Source organism: Octopus sinensis, linkage group LG23 (genome assembly GCF_006345805.1).
Source record: "Octopus sinensis linkage group LG23, ASM634580v1, whole genome shotgun sequence".
Lineage (NCBI taxonomy): Eukaryota > Metazoa > Mollusca > Cephalopoda > Octopoda > Octopodidae > Octopus > Octopus sinensis.
In genome coordinates, this window is record NC_043019.1 from 5,043,904 (window position 1) to 5,061,406 (window position 17,503).

General features: G+C 40.8%; 1 protein-coding gene across 1 annotated transcript in view; it reads right to left on the minus strand.

Annotated features, from left to right (window-relative positions):
• Positions 1–573: 573 nt before the first annotated feature.
• The window catches only part of LOC115223664 (adenylate kinase 8-like), a 30,449-nt gene continuing 13,519 nt past the window's right edge, over positions 574–17,503 (minus strand). The window contains exons 4-8 of the mRNA XM_029794337.2: positions 14,470–14,620; positions 10,179–10,250; positions 5,013–5,213; positions 2,948–3,079; positions 574–686 (exon numbers count right to left, since the gene is read on the minus strand). Of these exons, the coding sequence (XP_029650197.1) occupies positions 574–686; positions 2,948–3,079; positions 5,013–5,213; positions 10,179–10,250; positions 14,470–14,620 (669 nt within the window). The remainder of the gene's footprint in view (positions 687–2,947; positions 3,080–5,012; positions 5,214–10,178; positions 10,251–14,469; positions 14,621–17,503) is intronic.

Sequence of the window (17,503 nt, forward strand, 5' to 3'; positions counted from 1 at the left end):
ATATTCACAGACACGACAGAGAACCACTCGAATACTCCAGAAGGGGCTCGAAAAATAAGAGGTGTTACCTTAGTTCACTGGTAGTGAACAGCTGACACTGTAGTACACTAAGCATTTTGCCCAACACACTAATGATTCTGCCACCTTATTTCATTAAATAAGATTGGTTTCAAATTTTTGCACAAGGCCATCAAGTTAGTGGGAAAGGATAAATCAATTACATCAACCCCAGCACTCAACTGGTACTTATTTTATCAACCCTGAAAGGAAGAAAGGCAAAGCCAACCTTGGAGGAATTTGAACTCACAATGTGGAGACAGAAGAACTGCAGCTAAGCATTTTGCCTGCCGTGCTAACAATTTTGCCAGTTCGCCACTGAATTTCATTAAATATTAATTACTGATGTCAGTTATATGCAAAGTTTTCATATCAAATATGAAGAAATATAGGCTTCTCTGAAGAGGTCTAATAAGACCAAAACATGATCAGAATTATCTCGCTTACTGAAATATTAGTTACTTAAAATATTAGTTATTATGCTCATGGTGACTTTTCCACAGCATTTCAGCAATTCTAATTAGGTTTTTGATACTTACAATTTAAACCTTGGTCCAAATATGATTTGGCTATTAGTCCCGTTGATGTCTCGTTGGTTACAGCTTGTTTTATCAGTTGACTACATGAAACTACAAAATAAAAGGGTTTTTTTTTTCATTTCTGAAATAGCTCAGAGACAATTACAATTTTGTATATGTACAGCCAATCTCTCTTTCTCTCTCTCTCTCTCATACACACACACACATTCTCTATTTTTTTCTATCTATCATTCTCACACTTCTATATATACAAGGGGTTTCTGAAAAGTTCCTGGATTTTGGTAAAAGAAAAAGTATAGGAGGATCAGTTAATTATGATTCTATTCAAGACTAGCACTATGACCCGGCGTTGCTGGGTCATAGTGCTAGTGCATGCATATACAGCTGCGTGCGTGCGCACATACACGCGAGTACTGTCCAAATCTCTGACCAATCACATACGGCTAGCTGGCATTCAATTGGCGTATCAAGTTTCGGGCATTTTGATTGGGTTTTGGATAGAAAATTCACAAAAAAAGTCACTTCTATTGATTTTTTAATGGCTTTGTGGGGTGACTGGGGAAATGTAAAGATGTGCACAACCACCCTTGGACGGTTTTGAATGACCATAGAAAGTGCGAGCCCTCTAACTGAAAAATTGTGGATTTGTATAAAGGACACACACACACACATTTTGCCATTTATATATATAGAGATTTGTGGGGTGACTGGGGAAAAGTAAAGATGTGCACGACCATCCTTGGACGGTTTTAAATGACCATAGAAAGTGCAAGCCCTCTAACTGAAAAACTGTGGATTTGTATAAAGGACACACACACAGACATTTTGCCATTTATATATATAGAGAGATATTCCCTTCTCAGATTCACACACTTATTGCAGTGGTCCTTCAGTTTTTCTAAGCACTATAAAAGAAGTCAGAAGGTTGGGCCTCCAACCAGGCATTTCATGATACCCTTAAAGCCAGAAACTTTTCAGCACACCCCCTTGTACACACATGCGCTCTCTCTTTACTTTCTCTTACACATATACATGCTCTCACACATACACAAGAATTACTATATCTATTTTTTTATTACCCACAAGGGGCTAAACATAGAGGGGACAAACAAGGACAGACAAAGGGATTAAGTCGATTACATTGACCTCCAGTGCATAACTGGTACTTAATTTATCAACCCCGAGAGGATGAAAGGCAAAGTTGACCTTGGCGGAATTTGAACTCAGAACGTAATGACAGATGAAATACGGTTACGCATTTCGCCCGGTGTGCTAACATGTCTGCCAGCTCACCGCCTAACAAGGATTACTATATTAGTAAGTGCCAAGCATTCCAAGTTGGATAGAAACTGTGGAAGACAGAGACAGAAGATGGCTGTGAATGAGGGATAAAGGTTGATCTGAAGATACTGCATCTCATGGAGATGACGAAAGACTGAACTGAGAGGTGATACACAGTACTGCAGAAGTCTCAATTACCTAAACTAAGGAAAGCAAAAATGTATTTTGAAATGAAGGGAGCAATTAATGATGGGAGCTGGAACCTATGTGCATGCATGAGGCCTATGGATATATATAAGTACCCCATTTTTAACTGCATACAACCTCAATATAATTGACAACTATAGGCACAGAAAATTACTTTTTTCCATAGGCCGAAACAGCTGTAAGTGATTTTAATGATTTCAATAATTTATTTTAAGGCTTTTATAATTGTATTCTTATCTTATATGTATTGAATTATAATGTATATATGTATGTTATTAAGATTCTCGTTTTTGTTAAATAAATAAATAAGTCAACATTCTAATATCCTAAACCTGATAAACCAACTAAATTGTTTCTCCATTTTCTTATTTGTGTTATATATATATATATTTATATATATATATATATATATATATACTACTAATATAGGATAAAAATTTTTTCAGAAAAAATTTCATCAACAGTGGCAGCATATTAAAATACCTTTAAAGGTTAAAATTATAAACAATTTATAAACAAGGGCAAAAGAAAAATTATTTCTATGCCAATATACTGAGAACAGACTTTAAATTGTCAATTTCCACATTTATAATATACATTCACTATAGATACACGTCATGTGGAAATCGAGGAAAGCGAGCTAACAGAATTTTTTTTAAAAGTTCATTATTTCTATATTGAATCAATTTCGGGATTAATCCTATGGATTTTTCCCTCTTCAGTAGAAAATACGATAAGAAATAAATTAAATACTTACACGCACCCATGGAAAAAAGCAGAAGCAAGAGTCAGTGAATGTATATTGAAATGTGGAAATTGACAATTTAAAGTGAAATTTTTAGTCCAGTTTCAGTTTTGCTTACCATTGACCAACTGAAAACGTTTCGCCAACAAATGTGCCTGGGTTTTCTTACCACTGCCAAAAGCACCGAGAAGGATGACTCGTGGAGTATGTGGTGCCATAGATTGGGGTTTACGACTCAGGAAACAAAGTGCTGAAAAAGAGAATTAATTCAAAAACTGAATAACTATATTGACAACAACAATTTCTTTCTAATATAGACATGAGGCTTTAAATTTAGGGGAGGTGGGGCCGCAAGATGATTACATTGACCCCCATTGTTCAACTGGTACTTATTTCATCGACCCCAAAAGAATGGAAGACAAAGTTAGCCTCAGCAGAATTTGAACTCAGAACACATTCGAGTGAGGTCGTTGCCAGTGCCGCTGGACTGGCTCCTGTACAGGTGGAATGTAAAAAAGCACCATTTGTGCGTGGCCGTTGCCAGTACCGCCTGACTGGCCCTCGTGCTGGTGACACGTAAAAAGCACCCACTACACTCTCGGAGTGATTAGTGTTAGGAAGGGCATCTAGCTGTAGAAACTCTGCCAGATCAAGAGTGGAGCTTGGTGCAGCCATCTGGTTTGCCAGACCTCAGTCAAATCGTCCAACCCATGCTAGCATGGAAAACGGACGTTAAACGGTGATGATGATGATGAACACAAAATAGAGAACTAATGCAGTTCAGCATTTTGTCTGCCATGCTAGCAATTCTGCCAAACAATGGTAATTTCTGTTTTGACATCATCGGACTTAGGCTCTACCAACCTGCTATAAAACCCCGCTGTGGTAACCCTGCTGTCAGCATTGCTCATTCGAGAGAAGAGGGAAAGTGCTCGTCTGCACTCCTCCCGCCATTGCCCCAACTTGGTTTTGACACCTCCCACCACGTGTCCGAGGTGCAGGCGTGCTAGTGAAACGGTTACGCACACCTTTGTATACTGTGAGGAGTTGAAGGAATTGATGGCCTTTGCCGAACAGCTGATGTCGGGTACAGAAAGAGTACGGCTCTCATCCGAGTCCATGATAAAGATTGTACCACCTTCTGCTTTCACCAAAGAAAAGAAGGTAGTTCTTGTCTGTGTAGTAACCATACTGAAAGATGTGCTATGGAAGACGCGAATGGAAGGGATTGCGACAGACCAATCCATCTCCGGATGGGGGCTGGTAAATTACTTCGCCACCCGTCTTTCCAGCAAGATCCGTCTGGAGAGGAGGAGCCTGCCGCAAAGAGTTTTCGGAAAAAGATGGACGGAAATAGTAAGAAAGTTGAGAATACAAGGAACATGCTTTGCACGGTCGTTCCAGACATAAAAGGATGGAAATAATTACCAGAAGGAAAGCAACCGGTCACTAATTAGGTCCCTAATCCGAAAAAAATACTGTTATAAAATTATCGTTTATATTTTTAACTTTCATATCATCTGTTAAACCCATTTGCTTTAATTTTGTGTAACGAGTGTGTATGACTGCTATATGTCCCTTGTTTGTCCCCTCTCTCTCTTTTTCTCTTTTCTCTTTTACTTGTTTCAGTCATTCGACTGCGGCCATGCTGGAGCACCACCTTTAGTCGAGCAAATCGACCCCGGGACTTATTCTTTGTAAGCCTAGTACTTATTCTATCAGTCTCTTTTGCTGAAACGCTAGGTTGCAGGGACATAAACACACCAACATCGGTTATTAAGCGATGTTGGAGGGACAAACACAGACACACAAACATACACACACACACACACACATTTATATATATATATATATATATATATATATATATATATATATATATATATATACACATATATACGATGGGCTTCCTTCAGTTTCCATCTACCAAATCCACTCACAAGGTTTTGGTAGGCCCGAGGCTATAGTAGAAGACACTTGCCCAAGATGCCATGCAGTGGGACTGAACCTGGAACCATGTGGTTGGTAAGCAAGCTACTTACCACACAGCCACTCCTGCGCCTCTATGTAACCTTTTTATAGGAAATGAAAAAAATTATGTGTATAGTGTATGTTTGTGTGCAAGAGTTGTCCATGTTTATGTGTGTTGTATGTGTATATTAAAAGATTGATGGAACATTCACCTTTTGACAAAATATCTCCTTTGGGTTGGTCAGCATTTATATTTTTGTAATTCTTCTTGAAGCGTTGGATAAGTCCTGGCAAGGCATATTCATATGCTAGGTATTTCTGGATTATTTCACTTTCAGTACATCCTGGGGCTTCCACCAAGTTGGCCTTGACATCATTACTCAATGGCCAGTCAAATGTCATATGGTAAATGTCTGAAATATTGAAAAAAAAACAGTTTGATTTTATCAGCATCCACAACATTTTCAGGTATGTTTAAGTGTGTGTGTGGGGGGGGGGGGTGCGTGTGTCTCTTTCTCTTTTCATTCGCTCTCTCTCTCTCTCTCTCTGCTGATCTCTCAAAGTAGATGGAACAGGTGAGAGTGGGAGACACAGGTAAACATGGGATGAAGTATTGAAGAACAACCTCAGGATGCTGAAGCTTTCAAGCAAGATGACAAAGGACCAAGATGCTTGGTGCCTTGTACAAAAGATGACCAAAACTCCACAGCAGAAGTGATAAAGACCGGACCTTCTGGTGGTGCAAAGCACTCATGGCAGTACCACGTAAAAGCACCCATGTGGTGTCACATAGAAGCCCCCAGATGGCACCACATACAAGTGCCCCTGTTGTGCCCCATAAAAGCACCTAGTACACTCTGTAAAGTGGTTGGCATTGGGAAGGGCATCCAGCCATAGAAACCATGCCAAATCAGACTGGATTCTGGTACTGCTCCCCAGCTTTGCACCTCTGGTCAAACTGTCCAACTTCTGCCAGCATGGACAACAGATGTTAAATGATGATGATGAGATGTATATATATAAGGTAGTAGCGGAGGCGGATGCTCTAGGAGCATAGCTGTGAGAACAGGAATAGGCGGGGGAAAAGTTCAGAGAGCTCCTACCTCTGCTGACAACAAAGGGCATCTCCCTCACAGTGAAAGGCAGATTGTATGATGCCTGTGTGCAAACAGCTATGCTACACGGCAGTGAAACATCGACTGTAACATGCATAGGTTTGAAAGAAAAGAAGGCAGTATGTTTCGCTGGATGTGCAATGTCATTTGTGCATGTTTGACACTGCCAGACATTTGTGCTGTATATGGAGAGGGTGCCATAGCTGAAAGAACCGCTCATGATTGGTATGCCAAGTTCAAAAATAGATATTTTAACTTCAAAGACGCACCTCGTTCTGGCTGTCCAGTTGAGTTCGATGAAGAGTGATTAAACCAATGTTTGCACAAAAATTCTCGTCAAACAACAAGGAAACTGGCAGAGAAAATGGAATGCCCTCACACTGCTATAGGGAAGCATCTTCACTTGATGGGAAAGGTTCAGAAATATGGAGCATGGGTTCCACATGCTTTAAGTGACAACAACGAAAATCAACGAGCCACAATCTCCGCTGGTTTGCTTGCTCGTTACCGCTGAACTCATGGCACAAGCAACGATTTCTTTACCGAATCGTTACTGGTGACGAAAAATGGTGCCTGTACATCAATATGAAGCAGCGTAAGGAATGGCTTAGCCCCGGTAAACAAGCGACAACGCGCGTGAAACAAGATCTTCATCCGCGTAAAACGATGTTGTGCGTATGGTGGGACTGGGAAGGGATTATCCATTATGAATTGCTTGAACGGAACCAAACGGTCAACGCAGAACTCTATGTTCAACAGATGGAACGACTCAACACGGCTATTCAAGAGAAAGACTTAATCGTCAACATGGAGTTCTTCTGCTGCACGACAACGCCCGACCTCATATCACCAATATGACCAAGGAAGCCCTTCAAATGCATGATTTGGCACCAACGTAATTTCCACCTCTTTCGATCTCTTTCAATGCTATGCGCGGAGTTTCGTTCAATACTGATGCAGAATCGAGAGCTTGGTTGGATCAATTTTTCGAGTCAAAATCAGGTGATTTCTACCAAGATATTGAAAATCTTGTTGAACGTTGGGAAGAAGTTGTAAATAACAAGGGTGAATACATTATTGACTAATTAGTTGTTATTTTTATTAAACCTTTCCAAAAAATTTAAATTTAAAAAAAAAACGGCGGGAACTTAGTTGCCAACCGAATAGAACAACAGTAGCAACATGTCTACATATTTCATTATCTTTTCTATTAATATACACTACTGATATACTATATTGGTTTCAAATTTTGGCACAATGCCAGCAACTTCAGAGGAGGGTGTTAGTCAATTACATTGACCCCAGTACTCAACTGGTACTTATTTTATCAACTCCAAAAGGATGAAAGGCAAAGTTGATCTCAGCAGAATTTGAACTCAGAACATAAAAACAGATCAAATGCTGCTAAGCATTTTGCCTGGCGTGCTAATGATTCTGCCAGCTCACCACCTTATATTGATACACAGGGATGCAGATAAATTGAGACCAATTTTAAGCAGTTCACTTAGTGAGTTTAACATTTCATTTTTTGACAAAACCTTGCTTCTTGAAAATCTAATCCTCCTCTTTATATATATAAATGGCAAAATGTCTGTCCGTGTGTGTGTCCTTTATACAAATCCACAATTTTTCAGTTAGAGGGCTCGCACTTTCTATGGTCATTCGAAACCATCCAAGGGTGGTCGTGCATTCTTTACATTTCCCCAATCACCCTGCAAAGCCATTAAAAAATCAATAGAAGTAACTTTTTTGTGAATTTTGTGAATTTTCTATCCAAAACCCAATCAAAATGCCCGAAACTTGATACGCCAATTGAATGCCAGCTAGCTGTATGTGATTGGTCAGAGATTTGGACAGTACTCGCGTGTATGTGCGCATGCATGCAGCTGTATATGCATGCACTAGCACTATGACCCAGCAACGCCGGGTCATAGTGCTAGTTATCCAGGTAAATAACGAACTGATTTGACAACAGAAAGTCATGGGATAACAGAATCGTTCCACTATTATTGTTTTGGTGCACCGAGCACACTGCCAATAAAATTGCTAAGTTGACGAAACTTCCAAAAGCAACAGTTTGTCATTTGTGTAAACAATTTAAAGAAGAGGGAAAGACTGATAGAAAAGAACACAAGACTTGAAATGATTCCAAGCGCAATCTAAAGTTATTTGCTGGCCTCAAACGCTTGATTGAAGCCAACCCATCCATGACAACTCTTGCAGAAAAACGCAATGTGTTCCTTTCCACGGTGTCCAGAGCTGTGAACAGGAACCTTGGCATGACTAGCCATGTTCAACAATGCTATCACCTCTTAACAGCCAAAGCCAAAGCAATCAGAGCCAAGTGATGCCCAAAGCTTCTGTCATTCATCAAGCACCGAGGTGCAGAAAAAACTCACACGTTTGTAGACAAGAAGTTCACTGTGGATGCTGAGGTGAATCAGAAATTCTCAAATGATTGCATACAACTCTTCTGATGTCCCCACTGTGTTTAAGACTAAGGATCTTGCTTCCGTGATGGTATTTGGTGTAACGGTGAGTGATGGAAGTGTCATGGATCCACACTTCATTGAGTCTGGTTAGAAGATCAGCACAAAGTCATCATCATTGTTCAACCGTGGTCAAGACAATGGAATTCACCATGCTACACCAGACTTCACGGTCCATCATAGCACTACGGGGGTCCTGTTGCTGGATGCCTGTATCCCTGGAGATTACATCACAGTAAGAGAGTGTGCGCCCTCTGGTGTTGCGAGTAGATGGCTTCCAGAGGAGAAGAGTAGAAATTGCCTCGTTTTCAGCTCTACAACAATGTCCAGCAAACTGGACTCTCCTACCTTTCACAAGAGATGACACAGGTGGTAGTTTCCCATATATTTGCATTTTGGTTGGATGACGCTTCCACGAGAGATTTTGAGCTCTCATAAGGAGGCGAGTGTAGGTTCCATCTAACCGCCTCTTCTTGGATGGAGCAGAAGTATGGGCTTGGCAATGTGGTGCTTATCCAAGATCCTGCATCATGCCATGGGTGAAAAGCAACACAGGCCTTCCTTGGTGAGAAGGTGCCATTTTTCGTGAGGGCCAACATCTGGCCCAGTAATAGCCCAGATCTCAACCTTCTCGATTACTTTTTATGGGGTGTACTTCAAGCAAGGACCAAATGCTTCACCACAGTATGAAGACCTGCATCATGCATGTGACACGCAAATCAAAAAGGTGGAGGTTGCAACAGCTGAAAAAAAATTCCATTCTCGTGTTGAGGCAGCAATAGCCCTAAAGGGTGGCCATATGGAGTGATAAATGTTTTTGTTGTAATAAATGTTAGATTAAAATTATATCTTTCTACTGCCATTATTTTTAGCATTTATGACTAGTTTCATGCATCGTAAAAACTGTCTCAATTTGATGATGATGATGATGATGATGATATATAAAACTACACTCTCGGAGTGGTTGGCATTAGGAAGGGCATCCAACTGTAGAAACTCTGCCAGATCAAGAATTGGAGCCTGGTGCAGCCATCTGGTTTGCCAGTCCTCAGTCAAACCGTCCAACCCATGCTAGCATGGAAAGCAGATGTTAAACCACGGTGGTGGTGGTGGTGGGGATAGTGGTGGTGGTGGTGGTGGTGGCGGCGGCGGTGGTGGTGGTGGTAGTGATGGCAGTGGTAGTGGTGGCGGTGGTAGTGTGATGGTGGTGGTGGTGGTGGTGGTGGTGTTGGTGGTGGTGTTGGTGGTTGTGGATTTGGTGGTGGTGTTGGTGGTGGTGGTGGTGGTGGTGGTAGTGGTGGTGGTCGTGGTGGTGGTGGTCGTGGTGGTGGTCGTGGTAGTGGTGGTGGTGGTGTTGGTGGTGGTAGTGGTGGTCGTGTTGGTGGTCGTGGTGGTAGTGGTGGTGGTAGTGGTGGTGGTGGTGGCGGCGGCGGTGGTGGTGGTGGTAGTGATGGCAGTGGTAGTGGTGGCGGTGGTAGTGTGATGGTGGTGGTGGTGTGGTGGTGGTGGTGGTGGTGGTGGTGGTGGTGGTGGTGGTTGGTGGTGGTGGTGGGTGGTGGTGGTGGTTTTGGTGGTGGTGTTGGTGGTGGTGGTGGTGGTGGTGGTAGTGGTGGTGGTGGTGTTGGTGGTGGTAGTGGTGGTCGTGTTGGTGGTCGTGGTGGTAGTGGTGGTGGTGGTGGTAGTGGTCGTGGTGGTGGTGGTAGTGGTCGTGGTGGTGGTGGTGGTGGTGGTTGTGGTGGTGGCGGTGGTGATGATGATTAAATTTAAATCTTACCTCCACTCCTTTGATCAATCCTTTTACCAGCAGCCCTCTCCACAAGAATACTCTCCAGAGCTACCAAGAAAACTGAAGAACACAGAAATAGTCAGAAACTTATTGAATCCAATGGCAAGAAGTAAATAGTGATTCTCTTGTTACAGAAGATATAATTACTAGAGTTTATTAATTCTATTTCATTAACACTTACCAATAATGTCAAACCAGAGGAATAATGAAAAAAATATTAATAACAATCTTTCAAATTTTGGCACAATTTTAGGGTCAGAGGACAAGTTGGTTATATCAACCCCAGTACTTGACCGATACTTTATTTTACCAGCCCAGGGAGGATGAGAGGCTAAGTTGACCCCAGCAGCATTTGAAATCATAATAATAATGATGATTGTTTCCAATTTTGGCACAAGGCCAGCAATTTCGGGTGGGTGGGGTTAGTTGATTTCATTGAGTCCAGGAACCAATCTCAAAAGGATGAAAGGCTAAGTTGACCTCGGCAGCATATGAACTTGGACTGTGAAGCCAGATGAATTATCCCTAAGCTTTTTTCTCTGGCATGGTAAGGATTCTTCCTGCTTACCACCTGAATAATTATATTAATAACGATTTCAAATTCTGGCACAGGGCCAGCAACTTTGAAGGAGATTACACAAATGCCAGTGCTCAATTGGTACTTATTTTATTGACCCAAAAAGAATGAAAGGCAAAGTTGACCTTGGTGGAATTTGAACTCAGAATGTACAGACAGACAAAATAGCACTAAGCATTTTGTCCAGCATGCTAACAATTCTGCCAGCTTGCTGCTTTACTAATTATAATAATTAATGATGCTTTCTTAATTAACCCCTAAGGGTTCACAAAAACATCAGGGACAGTACAGGACAGTACAATGCAGGGTTATATAAAGGAGTATGTAAAAAAAGAAGAGTAAAGTAAATTCCACAATAGATAATTTCCCAAAAGGAGATTTCCTAGGGCTGCCTGTGAAAACCCCACAAAACCATGATCCCCTTTGTCTTCTTTTTATCTACAGGTGCATGATTAGAGTAGGCCCGTTCCCTTGAACCATCCTTGCCACATACACCCATCTTTCAACAAATTTGCAGCACTTCCTTCTCCACCCTCAGTTCCCTTTTTAAGTGAAACTTGAGAAAATTGATGAGGGCCTGACCAAAGAGGGAAGTGTCTGTCTATAGCCCTTTCAATCTGGTCCACCACATGACCCCTTCTGCTAAAACCACCAGACATAAACACTGCCTGCCTCACGTAGCCAAAGGAAGGTGGACAATCTTCACAACAAATTCAGCAGATACTCAGCATAAACCCACAAGTCAGCAATGATCAAACACTGGATGAATGCATAGAGAGCAGTTTTGTCACTCTACACACATGTCAGCCAGGCCCAACTGATAGCACTTCCTTGCCCTGTAGAGTTTATTTTGAACCAGCAATGCCCCCAGTAGCTCTGCTAGGCCAAGGATTTCTGGAAACTATCCATAGGCCCTGGTTTGAAAGTTGTCCCAGTCAAACCAACCTGCTGATTCTCATCAATGCCTAGAGTTTCTCTGGGAATATCATTGCTCTGACCCACCACTAAATTTGAACAGAATGCCAGAGTAAAACTTCCACCAAGTGCATTGCCCTGCCTCAGTTTATGCTCGATCCAGGACCTCAACTCAGTCAAAGAAAAGCTGTTCTGACAAATACTGTCAAATACTGGAGATGTTGCATCTTCAGCACATGTCTGCACAACATCAATCACAACGTGCCAGTCCTCAGCAGGTTTTGACAACAAATGGAGCACCTGACCAGTAGCTTCCACAGAAAGCAAAAGGTGCTTCAATCTGGTTAATGTGAACTGGAGCAAAGCATTACAGTCAGGTGGTAATAAATAACAGAGGCAATGTACACATTCACTACCTCTGCCTGACCTTCAGGGATAGCTTTCTCTTTGTCCATTTCTGGGTGAGAAAGGCCATACTGCTTGCCACCTTGTCCCAGTTCTTCTCCAACTGGAGATCTGAACCAAACCAAACACCAAGTAATTTAACCAGCTCTGTCTGCCCAGTTTCCCACAACATTATTGAATGGCAATAATGTTGATTAAATTTTGCTCCTATCACCACCTCGTATTATTTTAGAACAGAGCTGATAAGATTTATATGTTTGGTATTTGATACTATGACGGTGATGTCATCCATATGTGCTGACACATGTTCTTATTCATGCAGGATGCCCCTCAACACCTGTTTCTGCAGTAGGGGCTCTAGAGTCAGTACACACTGAAGGGATGAGAGGGGACATCCCTGATGGACTGAGAAAATCATACTGAATGGTTCCAATAGGTAACCACTCAGTCAAACTACCGAGCAGATATTGCTGTACATTGTGGCAAACTAGCCACAGAAAATGAAACTGAAACTGGCTGCCATGGAAAAGTCTGCCAAGTATTAGTGGTCAACCCAAACAAAAGCTTTCAACTGATCCAAACTGATCAGGACTCCACCCATTTTTGGCCTTGTCTGTTATCCCAATTGAGTAATTCTCACTTTGATATTGTTCATAGATGGTGCTCTTGAAAATGCGACATATAATTGGCCAAGTGGAAAACACCGGTTGAGGCAAATGTATTCCAACTTTTTCAAATGTTTGCTCTTGAGTCTTATTAATTGTCATTGAATATGCAAGTCAAAGTGGAAACTGAAATCTGTTTAGTGTGAATGGAATATTTGCATCACTTGGGCTAAGTTTAATTCTGGGAATTAGAACAGTACGACCTCTGTTGGAGCCTGTTACCAATGATGCCTCTACACAATGTTCATGAAGATACACAATCCTTGTCTGATCGAAAGATTTCTTAGCAGCATTACAATAGACCCTACTTTTAAGTTGAGGCGATGAGGCATACCAGATGGAATGAGTGAGTTTATGAATCCAAATGGATAGTTCTGAACCTCCGCTTCATTATTGCAGGACACTGAATCTGTGCTTAAGTACGTTTTAAACGCCTCTGGTATAATATTAAGAATTTTTTCATTTATTGCAAGACAGAATTTTTAGGAGATAAAATTACTCATTTTACCATTTCTTCTGGCATGCAGTTGTTGAAAATATCTGGGTACAAATGTACAAATTGAAATGCAAAAGAACGAAATAATAAATGGATTTATAAATGATTGTTTGGTAATTGTGTTTATTTCCACCACGCAACACTTATGAGATAACATGTTTTAACTAACCTAAACTATACACACACACAAATACATTCATATATATACGTCTCGAGTTGTAGCTGTAATTCAAAGGGACCAGTCTTGTCATATTGTGTGTGAGGTAATTTTATCCTCATGTGGTAATGAAAAGTGAAATTGACAGCCAGTATTTGCTGTGAGCAAATATTGGCTGTCCATTTCTATATATCTATATATAATTTCTATGTATCTATATATGAACTTTTATTTGGATTTATGTATCAACTGTCTCTCTCTCACCTTCTCTCTTTCTCTCTCACTTCCTTTGTGTCCCTCTTCTCTCCCGCTTTTGATTCAACAATGTGTATATGTATCTATGTATCTACTTCTCTTACAATATGATAAGCATTTAAAAACACAAAACGAATGCCGTCACCACTCACTATCTCTTTCACTCTCTCTCTTTCTCTCTCACTCTCACTTTCTCTCTCACTCTCACTTTCTCTCTCACTCTCACTTTCTCTCTCACACTATCTTTCTCTTTTACTTCCTCTCTGTCCTCCTCTCTCTCACTTTGCCACTTCTTTGAAGTAAGTGTGACGCACACAACAGGTATGTACAAAAACAAAGTTAGGCGCAGGAGTGGCTGTGTGGTAAGTAGCTTGCTTACCAACCACATGGTTCCGGGTTCAGTCCCACTGCGTGGTATCTTGGGCAAGTGTCTTCTGCTATAGCCTTGGGCTGACCAATGCCTTGTGAGTGGATTTGGTAGACGGAAACTGAAAGAAGCCTGTCGTATATATGTATATATATGTATGTGTGTGTATATGTTTGTGTGTCTGTGTTTGTCCCCCCTAGCATTGCTTGACAACTGATGCTGGTGTGTTTACGTCCCCGTCACTTAGCAGTTCGGCAAAAGAGACCGATGGAATAAGTACTGAGCTTACAAAAGAATAAGTCCCGGGGTCGATTTGCTCGACTAAAGGCGGTGCTCCAGTATGGCCGCAGTCAAATGACTGAAACAAGTAAAAGAGTATAAAAAGAGTATAAAGAGTATTAATATTATTGAAAACGATAATAATATAGATCAAGAAACTTACTACAGTGAGTTGGATGGATGCCTTGCTGCTGCATTTTGGCAATAGCTTCTCGGGTGGAAAATACTCCCTCAAAGACCCAGCCATTTCTTTTACACTTGCCTCTTTCTGTTTCTTCCCACAACATACGCACCCATAAATCTGTAGGAACAGGCTGCAAACATAAAAATAAAAAAAAAGTTTCAAATGTTTTTCTATTTCTCTCTCTTTCTTTACTCTTTCACTTGTTTCAGTCATTTGACTGTGGCCATGCTGGAGCACCGCCTTTAGTCGAGCAAACCGACCCCGGGACTTATTCTTTGTAAGCCCAGTACTTATTCTATCGGTCTCTTTTTGCTGAACTGCTAAGTTACGGGGACGTAAACATACCAGCATCGGTTGTCAAGCGATGTTGGGGGACAAACACAGACACACAAACATACACGCACACATACATATATATATATATACATATATACGACAGGCTTCTTTCAGTTTCCGTCTACCAAATCCATTCACAAGGTTTTGGTCGGCCCGAGGCTATAGTAGAAGACACTTGCCCAAGGTGCCACGCAGTGGGACTGAACTTGGAACCATGTGGTTTGTAAGCAAGCTACATACCACACAGCCACTCCGGCGCCTAAACTTACATAAAACTTTGTAGAACCAAATTGGCTGGGTTGATACAGCAACACCACATCATCCCGACCCTGGTACAGCAGTGATGGTTTACCCCTGGAACATCATCTGGTTATTTTCCAACAATCCCTTCTGGTTATTTGGGTAGCCTTTAGCTAATGTCACACAATTATAAGCATGTGTGTGTGAGTCTGTCTGTGTCTGTCTGTGTATGTGTGCATGTATGCATTGTATGTGTGTGTGTATGTTTGTGTGTGTGTGTGTGTGTTCTTTTATTGTTTTATTTGTTTTAGTCATTGGACCGTGACCATATTAGGGCACTGCCTTGAAGGGTCTTAGTTGATCAAATCAACCTTTCTACTTATTTTAGAATTTGGTACTTATTCTATGGGATCCTTCTCCAAACTGCTTAGTTGACAGGGACGTAAACAAACTAACACCGGCTGTCAGGTGGTGAGAGACAACCCCAAAGACACATACACAGTCTTGCACATACATATGTACAAGTATAATACATACAGAATCAAAAGCAAGTGTTTTTAAACACACAAAATCAATAAACATGGATTGGTCTCCCATCCACGTTGTCATTAGCAACAGATATTGAAACCATATTGATGTATGTTTATCAAAAGTGAAGTCGCATGGCTTAGTGGTCAGGGCTATGACAGTAGTTCCCAATCAAGGTCCATATAAGATTTTGTTGCTAAAATTTATGTACAATAAATTTGTTGAAATTCTACAATACACAAAATATCTTAATTTTTTATACAATTCCAAATAATATCTTTATATATAAAAGTGAGGTTGTGTGCTGTCTGTCTCCTACGATTTAGATTCCTGACTACTCCCACATTTTGTGGTGCAGTTTAACCAAAACCGGGTATCTTATAGTCGTGATTCATATCGAGCCCTTCTGGGTATTAGCGCACGCCTACGATGAGTCTACGATTTAAAAAAAAATTTACCATCAATTTTTCCCATTTTTAATGCATTTTTGGCATATATAAGGCAAGTAATTCTCTAAAAATTTATTATTAAATCTCAGAACGTAAAAAGCTACAGTAACACCCCTCCCCCCTTTGTGGTTAGCCATATTGAGATGGCTATTATACTTTACATCTCTAAAAATGCTTATATAGTTATTTCCCTTACAAACCTGAGCAACGCCGGGCGATACTGCTAGTCTAATTATAAAAATATAAGAGGATGTTTTTTTAAACATCAAATGGCTATGAGCGCCCTCGTGAGAAAATAGGAATGAAAAGGGTTCATAGGTAAAAAATGGTCAGAAACACTGGGTTATGATTATGTCCCCTCCTGCTCAAAGATATAAAATATAATATATATATATATATTTGACCGTGGTCGAGACAATGGAATTTACTATGTTACGCCAGACTTCACGGTCCATCATAGCATTACGGGAGGTCCTGTTGCTGGATGCCTGTATCTCTGGAGATTACATCAGAGTAGGAGAGTGTGCACCCTCTGGTGTTGCGAGTAGATGGCTTCCAGAGGAGAAGAGTAGAAATTACCTCTTTTTCAGCTCTACAACAATGTCCAGCAAACTGGACTCTTCCACCTTTCACAAGAGATGACACAGGTGGTAGTTTCCCATATATTTGTACTTTGGTTGGATGGCGCCTCCATGAGAGATTTTGAGCTCTCATAAGGAGGCGAGTGTAGGTTCCATCCAACCGCCTCTCAAGCTTCTTTGATAACGTCCAGGTTGCTGAGCCATATAGTAGAATTGGTTCGACTATGGCTTTGAAGATTTTAAGTTTGAAGTCTCTACTTAGATTTGATGACCAGATCTTATGCATATCCTTGTAATCAGAAACCATATTTATGAGTGTATTGTTCCAATAATGGTCCATATAAGATTTTGCAGCTAAAATTTATGTACAATAAATTGGTTAAACTTCTACAATGAACAAAATATCTTAACAATTTTTTATACAATTCCAAATAATATGTAATTATAAAAATATACGAGGACGTTTTTTTAAACATTGAATGACTATGAGGGCCCTCATGAGTAAAATAGGAATGAAAAGGGCTCATAGGAAAAAAATGGTCAGAAACACTGAGTTATGGTTATGTCCCCTCCTGCTCAAAGATATAAAATATAAAACAAAACCCTTACAGTGACTTCACTGAATTCTCAGAGTAAAGGACAAATTACCTTGTGGTATTTGATCCAGGTCTCTGTACTCTGAATTTAAATTCCACTGAGATTGACTTTGCTTTATCACCCTTATTTTGGCAGGAGGTGGGTTTCAAAAAAGTAATAGCCCCATGGTGGTAATTGTTCCTGTTCTTTCTGTTCTGAGTTCAAATCCAACCATACCCTACATTTTGCAGGATAGACTTAATCCATCCCCCAGTTTAACACTGCACTTGGTCCTAGGGTGCC